The sequence below is a fragment of the Chelonoidis abingdonii genome, chromosome 2 (genome assembly GCF_003597395.2).
Source record: "Chelonoidis abingdonii isolate Lonesome George chromosome 2, CheloAbing_2.0, whole genome shotgun sequence".
NCBI lineage: Eukaryota > Metazoa > Chordata > Testudines > Testudinidae > Chelonoidis > Chelonoidis abingdonii.
The window spans coordinates 50,458,339-50,478,480 of NC_133770.1; the positions used below are offsets into that span (position 1 = coordinate 50,458,339).

The 20,142-nt window shown below is 39.0% G+C and overlaps 1 protein-coding gene across 1 annotated transcript in view; it reads left to right on the forward strand.

Moving 5' to 3' along the window:
* LOC116827644 (putative acyl-CoA dehydrogenase 6) overlaps window positions 1–20,142 on the forward strand; it is a 160,220-nt gene that overhangs the window by 129,571 nt on the left and 10,507 nt on the right. Inside the window, 3 exon segments of the mRNA XM_032785372.2 lie at window positions 8,033–8,139; window positions 10,688–10,855; window positions 14,532–14,705. Of these exon segments, the coding sequence (XP_032641263.1) occupies window positions 8,033–8,139; window positions 10,688–10,855; window positions 14,532–14,705 (449 nt within the window).

A 20,142-nucleotide genomic window follows, 5' to 3' on the forward strand; every position in this document is an offset into this window, starting at 1 on the left:
ACATAATACTTACTGGAAGAGGTCTCCCCGCAGCACTGTCAGGATGAGATTCAGAGTCTCCTGGGTGTCCAGAACTGTTTCTGCTCTGGACCCTACCTTGGAGTTTTGCAAGGTGAAGAGTATGACGCTGCATCCCATATTCTTTGCAGTGATATTGTTATTATTATTGCGTAATTATGATGCATTTTATGCAAGATTAGTCATGTGAGGTGTCATTGGAAAAGTTATGATTTGCTGAATATGATTATTCTATTCGTATGCATGTATCATTTTTGTATCTGAAGTTATGAATATTGACTATGTATCTGTATTTCAAATGTAGTTACACATGGGTAATGCCAACTAGACAAGACGCTTTCAGTCTAGATAGCTGGTTGGGAAGGGCTTATTCAAGGCATTAGACCATTAGAAAAAACAGCAGGCCTTAGGAGAAGCTTACCTCCCATTGGGGAGCCTTCCTGAGAATAAATACTACAGACAGCCTCCAAGTAATGGCTGCTATGACTCTATAAGGACATGTGATCAGATCACATGATGCTGGACTCCATCTTGGGATGTCAGTATTTTTCCACAGACTGGTCTGAGAACCAAGCTTTGAAACAAAGGATTCCCGCCATATGCAAAAGCTGTATAAGGCAGGGAGTGACATCATCTGGTGTTCTTCACTCCCTACCCAAGGAGACTCCTGGAAACACTTGAGGAACAAAGACTGACATGGGGGAAATGCTGGACCCAGCCTAATGGGATTTCTTGCCTGTGAATGAAACACCTGGAGATTCCAAGCTGTCAAGCAAGTGCAGCTTACTCCTTAAGAATCTGCAGCCTGCGTGTACCATCTCTTAGGGTCAGAATCTGCTACTGATGTCCAATCTATTTAGTATATTAAGCTTAGTTTGCGCTTTTTGTTTATTTGCTCATTAATCTGCTTTGATCTGTTTTCTATCCCTTATAATCACTTAAAATCTATCTTTTATAGTTAATAAACTTGTTTTTGCTTTATCTAAACCAGTGAGTTGAAGTGAAGTATGTGGGAATCATAACTCGGGGGCAAAAGGCTGTTGCATATTCCTCTTCACATTGAGAGAGGGGACAAATTTTATGAGCTTGAGCTGTTCCCGGTATAATTTTAGGTTTCTACTCAAGTGTGGGGTGTGAGTCTGGAAAGCTAGGAAATTGGCTGCTGTCTGCTGCATGTATTTGAGTGGCTTGGGGGAAGCTGCTTTCTGAGGTAGCTCAGTTAGGATGTGTGGTACCACGTGCTGTCGTGTTGGGTGATAACAGGAGTAGGGTTAGGCTGGCTGTGTCCCCAGTCAGAGAGAGCAGGGCCAACCTAACTGAGTGGTTAGAGTGGTTCCCGCAGCTCCCAGGACTGCACCCTGTCACAGTGATCCTGGCTGTCTGGGGCAATGTCTTCCTTCTCAGAGTCCTGGTCAGCATCCATGGGGATGTCCAGTGTCCACAATATTCTGGAGTTCAGTGGTGACCTCCCCATGCAAAAGTCCAGTCAATCTCTTCATAGTAGACACAGGTCTTGTGAGCCCTTCCATGGATCCTCTTATTCTCCTTGACATTTATATAACCCTGCTGGGGCGACTTTTCTTTGTTGGAGCACTGACCTGGGCCGCAGAACTGATCCCTCTCTTTCTTTTGGTCTTATATCCTCTCATTTATCTTGGTGTTCTGGTGACTGCTGTTCAGGTGAGATTTGATCTACTCCTCTCCTGAGATGGCAAGGAAGTCTAGGACCTCTGCACAGGACCACACAGAAGCATGGGGGTGAATGTCTAAATCAGTATTGGAGTCTGGAAGCTGAACTGCAGTGGGGATGCTTTGCTGAGCACCAGCATTTAAACAGGAAGGTGATATCTGGTCAAGATGACCCTCGGGTGGTATAGGGGGCACACAGTAAACAAACAGGTTGATCTAAGTGTGCAGCAAAGCAATGTGCAAAAGCAGTGGGAGGACAGAGGAGGAATTGTTCATTCAAATTGGGGATATGTTCATGCCAACTTTATTATGGAAATTCACTTCCAAAGTGGATTTTTTAATGAGTATTGAGGCACCAAGTGATTAAGAAAAAAAGTTGTGTGGACACAAGGCAATTTATCCCCCCCAAAATCAAGTTAATCCAAAATAAATTTCGTATGTAGACATGCCCATACTAAACTCACATTAAATTGTGTTTTACTCCGAGAATTTCAGTCTAACGGAGCCTGAGTGGAAATCATCCAACCTTTTATCCTCTGGATGAACAGGCTTTGTCCCAGAAAATGTTCTATATTAACTTACAATAAACAAATTAATTCCAGTCTGAACTACCCTGGCTGAGAAGTAGTTAAAATGTAATGATATTATTTATGTTTATTATATTAGTACATTGGGGCCCCACGCAGGATTAGGGCTCATTGTACTAGGTTTGCTTTACTGGTTATAAATGGCCATACCTTTGCCTTTCTGATATTGACTAGTAGAAGACTATTTGGAATTGATATATATACTACTTGATAGTAAATGAGCAAAATCATTTACATCATTTTCATTGTTACATGTTATGGAATAATGCAGATGTGTCTTAAGATTTTCTCATCAAAGTCTATTTTTCTGCTTTTTTCCCCTTAGATAATGAGTAATTAAAAGTAGCTGTGTCATTTGTTTCAGGATTTAGTTCTTTTGAATTTACTGATGTTAATTCATAATCAGTTGTTACATTTAATCTCACAAGAATTGCTGCACCACCTGTGTAAGGAGTGCTACCTTATCCCAGAAGATTTCATACCTATTTTGAAGTGGGTTAGATGATCATCCATTCGAATGTGTGAGCTCAAAAACAAGAAAGCTTGATGTGGTTTAATCAAATACCGAGTGTAGTGTAAAGAACCAAGTGCAGCTGTTCATACGCAAAACTACAATTTGCAGCTAACAGTATGTCAGACAGTGTCAGTCCTAATTAGAAATGTTCATTCCTTACTAATTAATCAACTCACTTCAGCGCAGTTTTTTTCCCTTGGAGTGGGAGAAACAAGAATGAAAACTGTCAGCTTTTCTCCCCCACTTTAAGAGGATGATCATCAGCTCTAATAAACCAGAATAGTGGTGCACAGTTGACATATTTTCATTCAGTGCAGCAAGAATCACATCTGTCAGAAAGCAAATTCATTGCCATTTAAGATGAATTAAGGGGGCTTTCAGCTTTTAAATGAGTGCACATAAATAGAACTAAGTGGATCAAGGAAATGTAATGGGATTTGGATCCTGCTGTGACTGTTTTTATTTCACCCCGTTTAGCATCATCTACAGTATAATATTTAATCATTTCTTCAGTATTAACAGTAATGTTGGTGGAATGTCATGAATACTAAGTATGGGGCAAAAAAGAATGGATAGTTTCTATGTAACTATTTTAACATTAATGATTAATGTGCCACAATTGGGACCTATTATCTTATACAATGGACCAGAGGAAAAAAAAATTTCTAGCCATCTACAAGGAGCTTTATTTTAATATATATTAATATATATTACACATAAAAATGTGTTAAAAGAATATTAAGGTTGCAAAGTCAAGCACTCAAATGTTAGGAAATGCTAAAATTAAGGTGGCACAGAACATGCTCAGTTGCTCTGTGGAAATGGTGTCTGCACAGTCCGGTCAGCACTAGGAGTTGTGAGGGGCTAGAGCATGCTTAGTGAGGATGGAATCTTTGGAGGTTTTAGCTGCTAAATTCTAAGTTGATCATCCCTATCAAGATGGGTATACTAGGGTGTTCAGCATGAATAAAACCTACAGAACTTGGCACAATGTATGAGGAGAAAGAGCAAAGACTCCACAGCCCAACATGGTGGCATTTAATTTCAGAAAGGGGAACTATGCAAAAATGAGGAGGTTAGTTAAACAGAAATTAAAAGGCACAGTGACTAGAGTGAAATCCCTGCAAGCTGCATGGACACTTTTCAAAGACACCATAATAGAGGCTCAACTTAAATGTATACCCCAAATTAACGAACACAGTAAAGAATCTGCAAAAAGAGCCCACTGTGGCTTAACACAAGTAAAGAAGCAGTGAGAGATAAAAAGGCTCTTTTAAAAAGCAGAAGTCAACTCCTAGTGAGGTAAATAGAAAGAGCATAAACACTGCCAAATTAAGTGTAAACTGTAATAAGAAAAGCCAAAAAGGAGTTTGAAAGAACAGCTAGCCAAAAATCTCAAAAGGTAATAACAAATTGTTTTAAAAGTTCTCAGAAGTTAGAGCCTGCAAACAACCCAGTGGCCCTTAAACAATCGAGATACAAAAGGAGCAATTAAAAGACGATAAGGTCAATTGCGGAGAAACTAAATGAATTTTTGCTTCATCCTTCAAGGCTTGAGAATAGTTAGGGAGATTCCCAAACCTGAGCTGTCTTTATAGGTGACAAATCTGAAGGATTGTCACAGACTGAAGTGTCATAGAGGAGGTTGGAATAATTGTAAAATTTAACAGTAACAGAGTCACACGAGGACCAGATGGCATTCACCAAGAGTTCTGAAAGAACCAAATACCATGAAACTGCAGAACTATTAACTGTGGTTGTAACTGTACTTTAAATCGGCTTCTGTACCTCAATGAGTGGTAAGATAGCTAATATGTAACACCAATATTTTAAAAAGGGCTCTAGAGGTCATCCAGCAATTCAGACTGTAAGTCTAAGTATACCGGGCAAATTAGTTGAAACATAGTAAAGAATAAATTGTCAGACACACAGAAGAACATAATTGTTGGGCAAAAGTCAACATGGTTTCTGTAATGGGAAAATCATGTTTATAATCTATTAGAGTTCTTTGAAGGGTCAGCAACTATGTGGAGAAGGGGACCCAGTGGACATAGGTTACTTAGATTTCCAGAAAGCCTTTAAACACAGGTCCCTCACCAAAGGCTCTTAAGTAAATTAAGTTGTCATGGGATAAGAGGGAAGATCCTTTCATGGATTGAGAACTGCTAAAAGACAAGGAACCAAAGGATAGAATAAATGTAAATTTTCAGAAGGAGAGGGTAACTAGTGGTTGTTCCCAGGGTCAGTCCTTAAGGACCAATCCTATTCAACTTTATTCATAAATGATCTGGAGAAAGGGGTAAACAGTGAGTGGCAAAGTTTGCAGATGATACTCAGCTGCTCAGGATAGTTAAGACCAAAGCAGCCTTTTGAGAACTTCAAAAAGATCCGACAAACTAGTGACTGGGCAACCAAATGGTGAATAAATTTAATGTGGATAAAATGTATAAGTAATGCACATTATTGGAAAAATAACCCAACTATACATAACAATATTGTATGGGGCTATTAGCCTACAACAAATCAGGATAGAAACATCTGGAGTCATCTGGGTACTTTCTCTGAGGCATCCCGCAGGCGGCACGGCAGTCAAAAAAGCAAACAGGATGTTTTAGGAATCATTAAAAAGGGGATAGAGAAAAGATGAGAATATCTTATTAGCCTTATATAAATCCACTGCACCCAACTCTTGAATACTGCATTACAGAGTGGTACTCCCATCTCTACTGCATGGGACAAGTTCAGGAAGGGAATCTGTAAATGATAGGGGTTGGACGGTCCACTTATGGGGAGATTAAAAGAGGCTAGATCTTTCAGCTTGCGAAAAGAGGAGACAAGGGGGGCCAGCTATGATAGAGGTACTATCAAAATACTGGAGTGTATTGGAGAAAGAATAAGGAAAAGTTATATTCTGTTCCCATAATATAAGAACTAGGGCGCAACAACATGAAATACTGCATGCAGGTTTAAACAAACAAAAGAAGTTTTACACGTTCACACAGATCATTCAGTGTGGAACTCCTTGCCTAAAATAGTCTACATAGGGCTAGAACAAGCTAAGGAAATAACGGTAAAAGCATGACTATCGCATATAGGAACGTGAGTATTAAAGTAGCAAAATAATGGCATTAGACTCCGAAGGCGGTTAATCTGAAAGGTGGCCTAAGCAATCGACGGTATTTGTCATAGTGCATGAAGATGACTTGGCATGACCAGTAGACTTCAACTATAGAATACAATATATACTCCATCTGCTATAGGTTGTTTAGCCTCCCGGGACACCTGGCATTGGCCACTGTTGGTAGACAGGATACTGGGCTGGATGGACCTTTCATCTGACCCAGTATGGCCGTTCTTATGTTCTTATGCCTGTTTCTTGGTGTTCCTATAAGTGGGGCTGCTGACATGATTTGATATCAGCAGGAATGGGATTAATGAAATGCAGCTCCCATATGCACCAGCATAGTGAAAGAGGCAGCTAGTACTCAGATCAGACTAAAAGGTTCTCCCACCCATCCTGCTCCTCTGACTGAAGGACAGGTCCTCAATTAGTGTAAACTGCAAGACCTGCCTTGAAATTAATGTGCCAATATTTAAAAAGAGTAAACTGGATAACCTATGTAGCAGTAGGCCAGTTAGCCTGATATTGATTCTGGACAAAATCACAGAAAGGCCGATATAGGATATGATCAGTAAAGAATTAACAGGTGATAGTATAATTAATGGCAATCAATATAGTCTTGTGACAAATAGCACTTGTCAAACAGACTTGATATCATATTTTGATGAGAATAGAAGTTTGGTTGATAAAGGTAGCTTCTATAAGGCATTTGACTTAGCCCACATGACATTCTGATGGAAAAAAATAGCTCTGTGCAAAATCCATGTAGCCAATATTAAATGGATTAAACACATGGTATCTGACAGAGCACAAAAAACAACTGTAAATGGGGAATTATCATCCAGTGGGGTTGTTTCTAGTGGGGCCTCAAAGGGATGTGTTCTTGGCCTGCTTCTATTCAATGTCTTTAGTGATTTGGAAGAAAATATAAATTCATTGCTAGTAAAATTTGCAAACAACACAAAAATGGGTAGAGCAGTAAGTAATAATGGGGACAGATCAGTTGTAGCTTGTTAAGGCGGGCTTGTTTGAACAACATACATTTTTTACATAGCCAACACAATGGGAGTTTTGCCTGAATAACTGATTTTTTTTTTCCTGACCCATGCTCTCATGCTGGAAAACAAGTTTACTTTTTCATAAAACTCATTTCCTTAAAACACAGTTTAACTTCTTGCAAGACAGCAGAATTTTTTCCTTGAATGTCACAGTATAGTAAAGTTGTTGAACTGCAGTTTCACAGATGCTGTATATTGTCAGAAGAGAGCCGAAGTCAAGCATTAAATACAATTTTTTTAAGTTTACAGAAAAAAATGGTGTCAGTGGTTTTCCTTGTTTCCTTTTTTACTTCTGGCTGGTGGGAGTTGTGATGGGAAGATGCAAATAATGGATTTTACTGCATGATTTAAAAAACAGTTTAAGATGCATCGTATCTAACACCTATAGTACTAATGTTCATGGCGGGTGAAAATCCCCTGCCGTGCAGCAGTCTAGCACAAGACCCTTCACACCACTTAAACCCTGTTAAGAGGGTTTACAAAAGAGTCTGCAGTATGAGTGTAGTATGGAAGGTACACTGAGGAAATGATAGGGTTGCCAACTCTGACTGAAGCTAGTCCAGGAGATGTTCTTTCCCAACATCCATAATGTCATTTTCTTAAAATATTCTATTAAAACCTTTCAGATTGCTTGCAGTAGTTACACTGGGAGATCAATGCTAATTCCCGGAGACGCCAGGCCAATCCTGGAGAGTTGGCAACCCTAGGAAACAGTCTTGATGCCAGCCCAATGTAGACTGCCACAGAAAGCTGGGAAGGGGCCACTGGATCCACATTTACACAGATTTGAACATCCCCAATACAGTGGGTGCAAAGTGGTTGTGGCTGCTATTCCAGCCAGAGGTTGGAATGTGAGCTTGGAGGATATCTGTCCCATCTCTGGGCTTGGAGGGTAGATTTTGCTCCATGCACACCACCCACATAGAATGAAATTATTTAAGTGTTATGTGAGTGGAGTGCATTTCACCAAGAAAGACTAGATTTTATACGCATAACTCCGCTTCAGAAGCCTTTAACAGTCTGTGTTTCCATTCTTTCATTGCAGATTTGGTTCTGATGAGCTGAAACGACAGTTCCTTGTACCAACTATAGCTGGAGAAGTAGTGGCTTGTTTAGGAGTCAGTGAACCTGGAGCAGGGTCAGATGTTGCAAGTAAGCAAACTGATTATGCCTAGGATTGCTAAAGCTAACATACTGGAACAAAACTTAGATGACATAGTGATTAAAATGTCTGTACCCTGTTTATCTGGATTCCCCTTCATTGCTACTACTATGGTGGCATTGGTGGGAAATTTCTAGGAAAAATGACTAGTATGGGCAAGGTTGGAAAAGGGGAACAGATCAGTAAGACCATAAGCCAAAATTCAGCAATAATGTAAATATTAGCATAAATTTTACTTTCTCATAAACTGGTCAGAAAGGGGTGTAAGTGGCTTTAAGTGGTAAAGTGGTGTAATTTGCACTGATTTGTCATTCAACAGATGTGTGAACCTAATGTGATTTACTTCCTCATGAGAGAATAAAAGAAAGCACAACTAACAAGAGATTATAAAATGTGGGAAGGTGTCATTCTTTACATCACTTCTGAATCTAGCCCACTGTTCCAAAGAAAAGTATTCTGTGCTTGAAGAGACTGAATGAGTTAACTCTCCCTAGCCCCGCACGGCTTACTGATATAGACATAACACTTGCAACACCTACTAATGGAAATCTGAACTTGTTTACAGTGGTGACAACTGGAAGATATTGAGCATTTGGCTGGAAACTGCATTAATGTATCATAATGCTGATTTTCTTGTATATCCTCTATGATTTCACAAGCAGTGACTCCTTCACTGCAGATTCTGCTGTGAATTGTACCTTTCAGCTGACTCCACTATTTAAATAAGCTAGGGCAGATAGTAATCTTGTGAAATACAGGAAAAGGTTAATATGCTTGAAATTATTTTCAAACAAAAGTATAATTTTTTAAAGTCAGGGAAGAAATTTTACAGATGCCTTTCATACTGACCGTCGAGTTTTGCTATCTTTGTTTACTGGTTGCCCTTTTGTCTTTATTTACTTATTGCACTTGTTCAGTTTCACTTCAGTAACCTTGTCTGTGCTAGAGAATGAACACTGCCAGCACCTACCCTGCTTGCAACACATCTTTTGTCCAAACATACAAGAGTGCTTGGAACTGTGCGACAAGATTGCCATTGCATTTGTTCAAAGCTAATCTCACCAGTACTGTATTCTGCTCTGAACTGTTTCAATGCTAATATGTACTGAAAGCCCTGGCATTTTTTCTTCACTGTTGCAATAGGACCTTCCAGCACAATCCCACAAGACTCCTGTAACTCCCACTATCTGCAATGTAAAATGCCTCCTGTAGTGGCATTTTGTTTATTTTCTTGTTTAGAGCTAATGTAGTTTGTCATGTTGCGCATACAAGTTTTCTGTAGTCAGTGTCTGTAGTCATATACCTTTTCTTGTTTCAATACCTAACGACTGTGTTATAAATTAAGAATGTATTTACATATGAAAGTTAATCTGGAAAAAGGTAGGGTGTGAATTTAAAGTGGAGTAATATTCTTGATTAACTCCATAGGTGGATGCTCTTATTCCAGAACAAAATAGATTGAAAATAAGGCACTATTATTCTAGAATAAGAGCACCAACACATGAAGTTAATCAGGAATAGTTAATTAAGAATAGCTATTCTGGAATAACTCTCCATGTAGACAAGCCATTACATTGTTCAGTGCATAAAGCAGCCAGTCTCTTGAACAATGAAATGGAATGTGCTTTGCAGAAAAACAATTTGATACATCACATCACATGTGATACATCACATCACATTGCACTACAGTACTTGTATTAGGTGAATTAAAAATACTATTTCTTTTGTTTTTTACAGTGCAAATATTTGCAATAAAAATAAATATAAAGTGAGCACTGTATATTTTGTATTCTGTGTTGTAATTGAAATCAATATATTTGAAAATATAGAAAACATCCAAAAATGCTTAAATAAATGGTATTCTATTATTGTTTAACAGTGCGATTAATTGTGTAATTACTCAAGATTAATTGTTCTAATCACATGATTAATCATGATTACTTTTTTTAATAGCTTGACAGCTCTAATAATTAGAAATCAATTGGAATATAAATACTGTACTTACATTTTAGTGTATATATAGAGAGCAGTATAAACAAGTCATTGTATGAAATTTTAGTTTGTACTGACTTCACTAGTGCTTTCTCTGTAGCCTGTTGTAAAACTAGGCAAATATCTTGATGAGTTGATGTTCCCCCCCGGAAGATCTCTGTGTACCCCCAGGGGCATGTGTACCCCTGTTTGAGAACCACAGGCCTAGATGATCTTGTTCCCCATATTTCTCATTGGTTTCATTTCATTCATCTTTTTCCTTTAGATTACCTATAATGCAGTAGAGCAGAGTAGTAATTCAAACGTAAAAGTTGTGTGCACATTCCTATTGTGTTACTTGGTATTTTTTAATCTGAAATATAACTTAAATTAAGGCACATGAACAATTATGGTATCTTTAACATTTGCTTCCATGACTCTCAACAGTTGTTGAGCAATGAGTGAATGCTAGCTGTTTGACTGCTGATGTGACTACCAAACACACCTCAATCACCTGATCCCTCCCATGTGAAAAGAACCTCTGATTTCACATTTGTTTTTAAATAGGTATCAAAACAACAGCAGTAAGAAAAGGCGATGACTATATCATAAATGGTGGCAAGATGTGGATTACTTCGGGATGTCAAGCTGACTGGATGTGCCTGCTGGCAAATTCCAGTGAAGGACCCGCCCACCAAAATAAATCACTTATATGTCTACCAATGAACCTACCTGGTAAAAGCATTGATTTGTTTTTCTTACAGTTTTCTTTTTATTGTGTTTTACAGCATATGATATAAAATCTTTCGGAGACACTGTAAACTGTCCTCAATCAGTGTTACTTTGTCAAATAAAGTAACCAAGCAAATATTCTCTAGGAAAGAGTACTGCAAAAAGGGATATGGGAGCCATAATGGATCACAAGCTAAATATGAGTGAACAGTGTAACACTATTGGAAAACAAACAAACAAACATCATTCTGGGATGTATTAGCAGAAGTCTTGTGAGCAAGACATAAGAAGTAATTCTTCCGCTCTACTCTGCCCTGATTAGGCCTCAGCTGGAGTATTGTGTCCAGTTCTAGGTGCCATATTTCAGGAAAGATCTGGACGAATCGGAGAAAGTCCAGTGAAGACCAAAAAAATGATTAAAGGTCTAGAAAACATGACCTATGAGGGAAGATTGAAAAATTGGCCTTGTTTAGTCTGGAAAAGAGAAGACTTATAGCTGTTGTGGGCAACCTGCGGCCTGTGGGCCGAATGCGGCCCATCAGGGTAATATGCTTGTGGGCTGCCAGATCATTTGTTTACATTTTGTTTACATTTACAGCTCCCGGTGGCCACAGTTCGCATTCCCGGCCAATGGGAGCTGCTGATGGCCGTACAAATGTAAACAAATGGTCTGGCACCCACCAGTGGATTACCCTGATGGGCTGCAAGTTGCCCACCATTGGCTTAGAGGGAATATGATAACAGTTTTTAAGTACATGAAAGGTTGTTACAAGGAGGAGGGAGAAACATTGTTCTCCTTAGCCTCTGAGACTAGGACAAGAAGCAATAGGCTAAAATTGCAGCAAGGGAGGTTTAGGTTGGAGATTAGAAAAAACTTCAAACTGTCAAAGTGGTTAAACACTAGAATAAATTGCCTACGAAGGTTGTGGAATTTCCATCACTGGAGATTTTTAAGAGCAGGTTAGACAAACACCTGTCAGGGATGGTCTAGATAATACTCAGTCCTGCCATGAGTGCAGGGGACTGGAATAGATGACCTCTCGAGGTCCCTTTCAGTTCTATGATTCTATGTCACTCTGAAATATTAAATGATAGGTACAGAATGAATGAATGAATGAATGAACGGAAAGGGACAAAAGGAGGAAATTAAATATTTTACAGACTTCAGCCTCTGATGCCAAAGCTACTGTAACATAAAGGGTTCTTCTGGCCAGAAATATTGTTTTAAGAAGTCTATCAATAGGCTTCTGTTGGAGTAACTTATAAGCTATTGTGGAAACAGGTAAGTTAAGTAATTGCCAAAGACAAAATTAATACCTTGCAAAACATCATAAAAAATATATTGAAGCAAAACTCTGAACAATAATATCATAATATAAAGTGTTTTAATCTTGGAGAGGGTTCACAAATGCTGTCCTGGATTCTGGTCCTCCCCCACTGCCACCCCACCCCATCCCCCAAAATAGTGTTCAGCTACATCCACTCTGCACAATATATTGTTTATTATTTTATATTTATAGAATACTTGGAGCTTTGGGGGATAGAAACTGTAAACTTCTATGTTCGCCTTTCATCTTTCAAAAACACCATTAAACTCTTTCTTTAGGGAATGAGAATTACAGCACAGAATTTATACTTATATACTACTAATTAAAAAGTTATCAGTATATTAATAAATGCACAGATTATAAATGCTTTTTCTCCATAAGAACATTTTAAACATATGTATATGTCTTGGGACTAAGTATTTAGTTTTATTAAGTAAATTATTTAAAGTAAGAAGTATTTTTGAATCATAACTGAAGAAACATAGTGATTGAAAGTGTTTATGTTATAATTTTAAATATACGCCCAAATATTATATTGTGCAATTTTAATAAAAAATACTTTTGTGGCCTTGTTAGCTATACACACAGTAATACATAATAATACAAGATATTACATATATATACAATAACATAATACAAGATGGTAATATATGTGTTTGTTATATAAAGAATGCATATGAGCAATGCTGTTGTTTGAATCATAGTGTGTAATCATGTAAATAAGGATTGTGCATTAATACATAAGGGGGGAACATTAAGGTAATGCGTTCAATTTTAATTTTATCATTTCTAAAGCTGTGGTTGCTTAACCGTGCAATTTTACTATTGTATTAATATAGTGTTTGTCATTTAATGCTACGCAAGCAACTGCTAACTCTATGATTGGAATAGCAGAACATTTATTTCAACCTAATCTGACATCACATCTGCTATGGACACGGATTATTAGGTAACGCTAAATAAAATTATGGATTTGGGCCCATCTTCTGGAATAAAGTTCATCCACTCTCTATATGCCAAAAAAAGGAGGAGTTTTCATATTGTTTAGTTTTGGATCTCCTTGTTGGAGTGAGTGAATGATACAGCCTGGCAAGATACCACAGTTGTAGAGAAGATGCCATTTGAAATTAGATGGTGCAAATCTTATATATGTTGGGTGAAATTCACCACCTAAGTCATATGCGCCTCTGAAGTGGTGCATTGGTCCATCTGTGCAAGAATAAATTTCACATCTCAGTGAGGTGTGGGACTTCAGTGAGATTGCTTTTATGGTGGCTCAATAGTGAGAAAAAGGGTTTCAATGTGGACCAAACCACATTTTCCCTGACATCTAATGCTTAAACTCTTTTCATAAAAGAGCAACTAATAAAGAGTCAAGAGTGATGCTCTCAGGAGGGTTAAGTAATGAGCCGTATGCATTTACATGCCACTCAAGACTACCAGAGGCAGAAATGCTTTCTTTTTTCGTGTGAAAAGAAAAAAAAATACCTCTGTGCCTTTGACACTGTTTGGGGATTAATTTCAAGTGGTTTAAATCTAACTATCCAGCTGCAAAATGGTCACTGCTAGCTGGCAGAAGAAGATGAGAGAATAGCTGGTGTTAGTTGCTGAAAGCCTCCATTGTATTCCCTATGTATGTAATGTGACTTTTTAATGTCACTGGAGAGAGAGAGACAGTTTTGACCAGACAAGTACCCTCTTTCCAGAAAAATGCTATCATTGCAACATAGTACACGAAGAGAGGGAAAGGAAAGTCTTGGACCTAACTTCACTAATGCTGAAAATGAGTTGATATGACAACCTGTACATTATGTGAGACTAATTTGCAGATATTTATGAATTGGGAACTGATCATATAATTGAAAGATAACTCAGAGGTTACAAAATACACAGATAAAATGTTTATATTCTTAAATATCTATTACTGCCTTTACTGTAGTGCTGTCACTCAAAAAGTTACACTAATTTCTGCATTTTATACAGTATAAAATAACATAAAAGCTAACCTGATACTGCCAGATTTTCTAGAGGTCCATTAAAATAAAGGCCATTTCTACTAGCAAATCATTAGTTTTTTAGGATTATGAGAAGTAAGGTCTTTAGGATTATGAGAATTCTGATTTCCCATTTAAAAATAGTGACATTCTAACAGATAAACTTAACCACAGCATTTCTACCCTAAGACGCTTTCATGTTTTCTTAAACTTAGGATTTTATGGTAGCCTAAGCATAGAAATTTTCAAATTTGCAAACGTTAGTACAGAACTCTTTCTTGTGTTATATTAATATATATAATTATATGCCCTAGACTCCTGTTCCCTCTATCCTTCCTAATCCATCTTTATTTTTAGGTGTTCACATTGCTAAAAAGATAGACAAGATGGGTATGAGGTCATCAGACACAGCACAGATCTTTTTTGAAGATGTCCGAGTTCCCAGCAAATACCTCATTGGGGAGGAAGGAATGCGCTTTACATACTAGATGTTGCAATTCCAAGAAGAGCGTTTATGGGCAGTAGCCAACAGTAAGTCATCAGTGGTACTCCTGGCAAGAGATAAGACTCACTCTTACAGATGACTAACAAAATTTACGTTCCTGGTGGTGGATTACAGCAAACTCTTGTAATTTATTTTTGTAAAATTGGTCATAGTCTAGACGTAGAGAACTTTTTCTTTGTATAACTGGATACTACAAGTGAGGCACTGCAGGGTTTTTGTTATTTGCTTTTTGGGTATTTGGTTTGGGTTTGGTTTGGAGTTATTTTTGTTTGTTTGTTTGTTTGTTTGTTTTTCCTGGAGCTTTCTGACAGACAGCATGAGGAAAAATGAAAATGCAGCAGCATTGTGTGTGGACTACCAATGGAATACAAAGATTATGGAAAATAGCAAACATGAATTTAAACATAAGGCTGCCTTCTGAAACTGCCTGTAATGGAGAAGCTATAATTTTCTGTTTTTTCTTCAGAGAATTCAGTGGCTGTGTAAAGATTCATAGATTCATAGATTATAGGACTGGAAGGGACCTCAAGAGGTCATCAAGTCCAGTCCCCTGTCCTCGTGGCAGGACCAAATAATGTCTAGACCATCCCAGATAGACATTTATCTAACCTACTCGTAAATATCTCCAGAGATGGAAATTCCACAGCCTCCCTAGGCAATTTATTCCAGTGTTTAACTACCCTGACAGTTAGGAACTTTTTCCGAATGTCCAACCTAAACCTTCCTTGCTGCAGTTTAAGCCCATTGCTTCTTGTTCTATCCTTAGAGGCTAAGGTGCTCTTCTTTAATAGCTCTCCATCTTAAATCCTCTGTTTCACCTTGATACGAGTAGAGCATAAGCAGTGGCAGGACAAATTTCCCCGTGCTGTTCTGCGTCTGTGTCGCAGACCTCTTCTGAGGGAGTGAGAGTGTGACCCATTTAGAGCTTGCTCCTGCTCCCATTGGAGTCCATGGGAATTTTGCAGAACTTAAACAGAAGCAAATGGAGGGATTTTTGGTTGTCTGACTGTTGTTTTTATGGTGCCTTTAAGTTCTGTGGAGGTGGTCTTGTGATGCAGACACTTATTGACTGAGAACTGATTGTGATAGCCAGCATTTATTAGTACTTTATTAGTGCATAAAGTACCACACAATTGCTGAGTATTATTAATAATTAACTTAACTTGGACTACCAAATAGTAATCAAATGGTATCAAATGTCAGCCATTACTAATGCAGGACAGGGTCAAACCTGCATCCCTTCACCAGCCTCCTGAACCATTCACTCTTTTACAATATTTACTTAGTTTATAATATTATTTGGCCCCCTCTAATAAGATGATCTTTACTAAAATTTCAGAGTTACGTAAAGATATTTTAGACAGGACTGGTAGCTCTGTCTATTATTCAGATTGCCCAGTATGTCCCATTATATGACACTGTTTTCAGTTGTTTATATCTTTGTCCAACTTTAACTGTTCAGTCCAAAATTTTACATGCTGGGCATCTGTATTCAGACTCAGTTCTTCTGGAAAATGTTGTCCAAAATGGTTCTGCCATTTCTGAGAATGAGGTTAGAAAAAAATAGGCTGTTTGGCTCATCTTAAAAAAACATCTAGTGACCTTTTCTTTAAACAGCTCTAGCATCCTCAGGCTTTGGAGCAGGGACTTGAAATTTGGTAGTGGGTGAAGGATATGCCTTTTTGCCAGCCCCATGGAAGTCTGCCTAAATTTGGCCAAGTAATAAGTCTCTGAAAAATCACAGTTTGCATATGCTCAGTAGCAACTTGCTACAGCTTAACACCTAATATCTCTGAAGATTCCACCCCCTCTGAGCATGGCCCAGCCTCTCCTAGTTCTTAGTGCTGACCACACTGCGCATGTACCATCCTATCAGAGAGCGACTGAGTATGCCTCCTCCAGCCCAGAGCTAGAGGGAAAAAGCTGGATTTTTACTGTTCAGCCTTCTTCTGGCCTTCTGCACAGAAGTGAATTTCACCCAAAGAGTGCAAGAATCTTGACTGTGTCTATACCCTGGGCTGGGAGTAACTCCTTTCTCCATATCCTCAGTCTTGCACATCCACAAAGTCAGTCACAAGCTGTCCCTTAACCACTGGAATCAGTTGCAGAATTCTGTCCATAACACAGACAAAGGCTTGCAGCTAAAGCTTAAAAGACAAAGTATCCAGCACCACCACCCCCTGCCACCGCCCCCCAAAAGGCAAAAGAGTCTGGCTGTGACAAGAGTCTTCCTGCACATATTTGTATCATCCTGCTCTTCTACAAGTCCCATCAAAGCCATACAGAAGCTTTTTTTCTTAATTAATTAGTATGTCATTACACAGCAGTTACCATCTATCCCTTGGGGATTGTATGCAAGGAAAAGGCAGCTTTGTCCCCATCAAAATCTTGTCAAATTAATTTTTTAATTTTAATTTGCAGATCTCTCTCTCTTATGACTTGTTCTCATAATTACAACAGTAACTGAAGAGCTGGCTTTCCTCTCTCTCCACAGGGATGAGTGAACATGAGCTGTCTCACTGGGAATGCTACTCAAATTTTAACCATTTTCCTGCCACATCAAAGCGGAAGGGAAGGGAAACTTTCAATTACATTGCAGAGCCATAGAGTTTAAGGTCAGAAGGGACCATAAGATTGTCCTGTCTGACCTTCTGTGTATCACACGCCATTGAATTTCATCCAGTTATTCCAGTAATGAGCACAGTAAGTTGTGGTTTTGGCTAAAACATATCTTCCAGAAAGGCAGCCAGTCTTATTTGAAGACGTGAGAAATCCACCATTTCCCTTGGTAATTTGTTCCAGCAGTTAATCACCCTCATTGTTAAAAATGTGTGCCTTATTTCTGATTAGATTGTCTGGCTTCAGGTTCTGGGCATTGGCATTGGTTCTTGTTATGCCTTACTTCACTATACTGAAAAGCCCTTTGGTACCAGATATTTTCTCCTTATGAAGGTACTTATACACTATAATCAAATCATTTCTCAGTTTGGTCTTTGATAAACTGAACAGATACAGTAACTCCTCGCTTAATGTTGTAGTTATGTTCCTGAAAAATACAACTTTAAGCGAAATGATGTTAAGTGAATCCAATTTCCCCATAAGAATTAATGTAAATAGTGGGGAAATTTTTTTCACCAGACAAAAGACTATATTATATATATATATAAACACACAGTATACGTTTTAAACAAACAATTTAATACTGTAAAGTATCAGAGGGGTAGCCGTGTTAGTCTGGATCTGTAAAAGCAGCAAAGAGTCCTGTGGCACCTCACAGACTAATAGACATATAGGAGCATGAGCTTTCATGGGTGAATACCCACTTCGTTGGATGCAATTTAATACTGGTACACAGCGATGATGATTGTGAAGTTTGGCTGAAGTGGTGAAGTCAGAGGGTGGGATTTTTCTCACGAAATGCCTTACTGCTAAATAATGAACTAGCAATCGGCTGAGCCTTCAAGGGTTAACCCATTGTTGTTAATGTAGCCTCACACTCTACAAGCAGCACGAATGGAGAGAGGGGAGACAGCATGGCAGACAGAGACACACACTGTGTGTGTGTGTGAGAGAGAGAGTGAGCAAGAGAGAGAGAGATGCGCATTGCCCCTTTAAGTACACTGACCCCATTCTAAGTACACTGCCTTTTCAAGTAGATCAGGAAGTTGAGACAGCAGCTGCTGCCCAAGCTCCCTCCATCCTGAGCACTGTCGTGTTCCCCCCGCCCCGCTCTATGGAGATGGGATAAGTGGGGTGCAGGAGCAGGGGAGAGGGGAACACCCTGATATTAGTCCCCCTCATATCCCCCTCACCCCCCGCACAGCAAGCAGGAGGCTCTGAGGAGCAGCTCCAAGGCAGAGGGCAGGAGCAGCACATGGCAGTGGGGGGAGGAACAGCTGAACTACCAGCAGGCTTGCTGGGCAGCTGTCGCACAGGGAACTTAGGGGAATGGGGAGCTGATGGGGGGCTGCCAGTCCACCTTGGTCCCAGGCCCCCAAGAGCTAGCTCCAATGGGCTGCTCTTCCTGCAAGCAGTGGACAAGGCAGGTGGCTGCCAAACGCTGTTAGAAGGGAGCATTGCACAACTTTAATGAGCATGTTCTCTAATTGATCAACGATGTAACAACGAAACAACGTTAACGGGGATGACTTTAGGTGAGGAATTACTGTAGACCTCCTTAAGTCGCTGTAAAGCTGTTCTCCAACCCTAATGTTGTTTTTGTGGCTCTTTTCTGCACCCTCTCCAGTTTATCAACATCCTTTTTAAAATGTTGACCCAAGGAATGTATGCACTATTCCGGTATCAGTCTCACCAATGTCATATACAGAGGAAGAATCATAAATCATAGTAATAAAGGGTTGGAAGGACGCTCAGGAGGTCATCGTAGTCCAACCCCCTGCTTCAACAGGACCAATTCCCAACTAAAATCACCAGCCGGCCTTTGTCAAAGCCTGACCTTTAAAACCTCTAAGTAAGGCAGATTCCACCACCTCCCTATGGTAACCCACTCCAGTGCTTCACCACTCTCTGAGGTGAAAAAGTTTTTCCTAATATCCAACCTAAACTTCCCCCACTGCAACTTGAGACCATTACTCCTTGTTCTGTCATCAGGTACCATTGAGAACAGTCTAGATCCATCTTCTTTGGAATCCCCTTTCAGGTAGTTGAAAGCAGCTATCAGGAAGGTAAAATCACTTCCCTACTACTTGTTACTCCCACTTGTACATCCATGTATCGCATTAGCCCCTTTTGCCACAGCATCGCATGGGGAGCTCATGTTGAGTTTCTTGTCCACTATGACCCCTAAATACTTTTCATAGTCACAGCTTTTCAGGATATGGTCTCCATTCTCTAGGTATGGTGTGCAAATTTTCTCTATAAAACTCAGTAGAAAGTTCCTCCAAGTTTAGAATGTAATATGGACATTGAAATAAGAGACGAACAAAAGAAAGTGGCTGAGAAATCAAAATAAGAAGGAGAGAGGATTAAATTACACTTTTTCTGTGGAAATAACAGTGAAATAGGGAAAAGAGACCTGCTATAAGAAAGGTGACAGATGTTCACAGAAACTTCCTGGTGGGCATGATAAAGCCAGGCAGCTTTTTGTAAAGGGATTAATGTTGTTGAAGAACATCTGTGACAGAATTTCTCTGAAAATAAAGTCAACCAAATTAGCACAGCCTCAGAAACAATTTTTCATTTTGGAGGTATTTTTTAAGTATGTGATTCTGTAGCTCAGCCTAAAAAAGTAAAGTGATGCCTGTAATGTGCTGATAAAGACTTTTTGTTGTACTTAGAGAAACATTAGTTGACAGAGTAGTGTGTATTTTCTTTTCATTTTTTAAAAGGACACCATGGTTAAAAACTATATTAAAAATATCTTCATACATCTGTCTCCAGTCCTGCCACTGAATCTGCATGGGAGTGGGGATCCAACCATGGGAAACCAAATATAGGACTGGG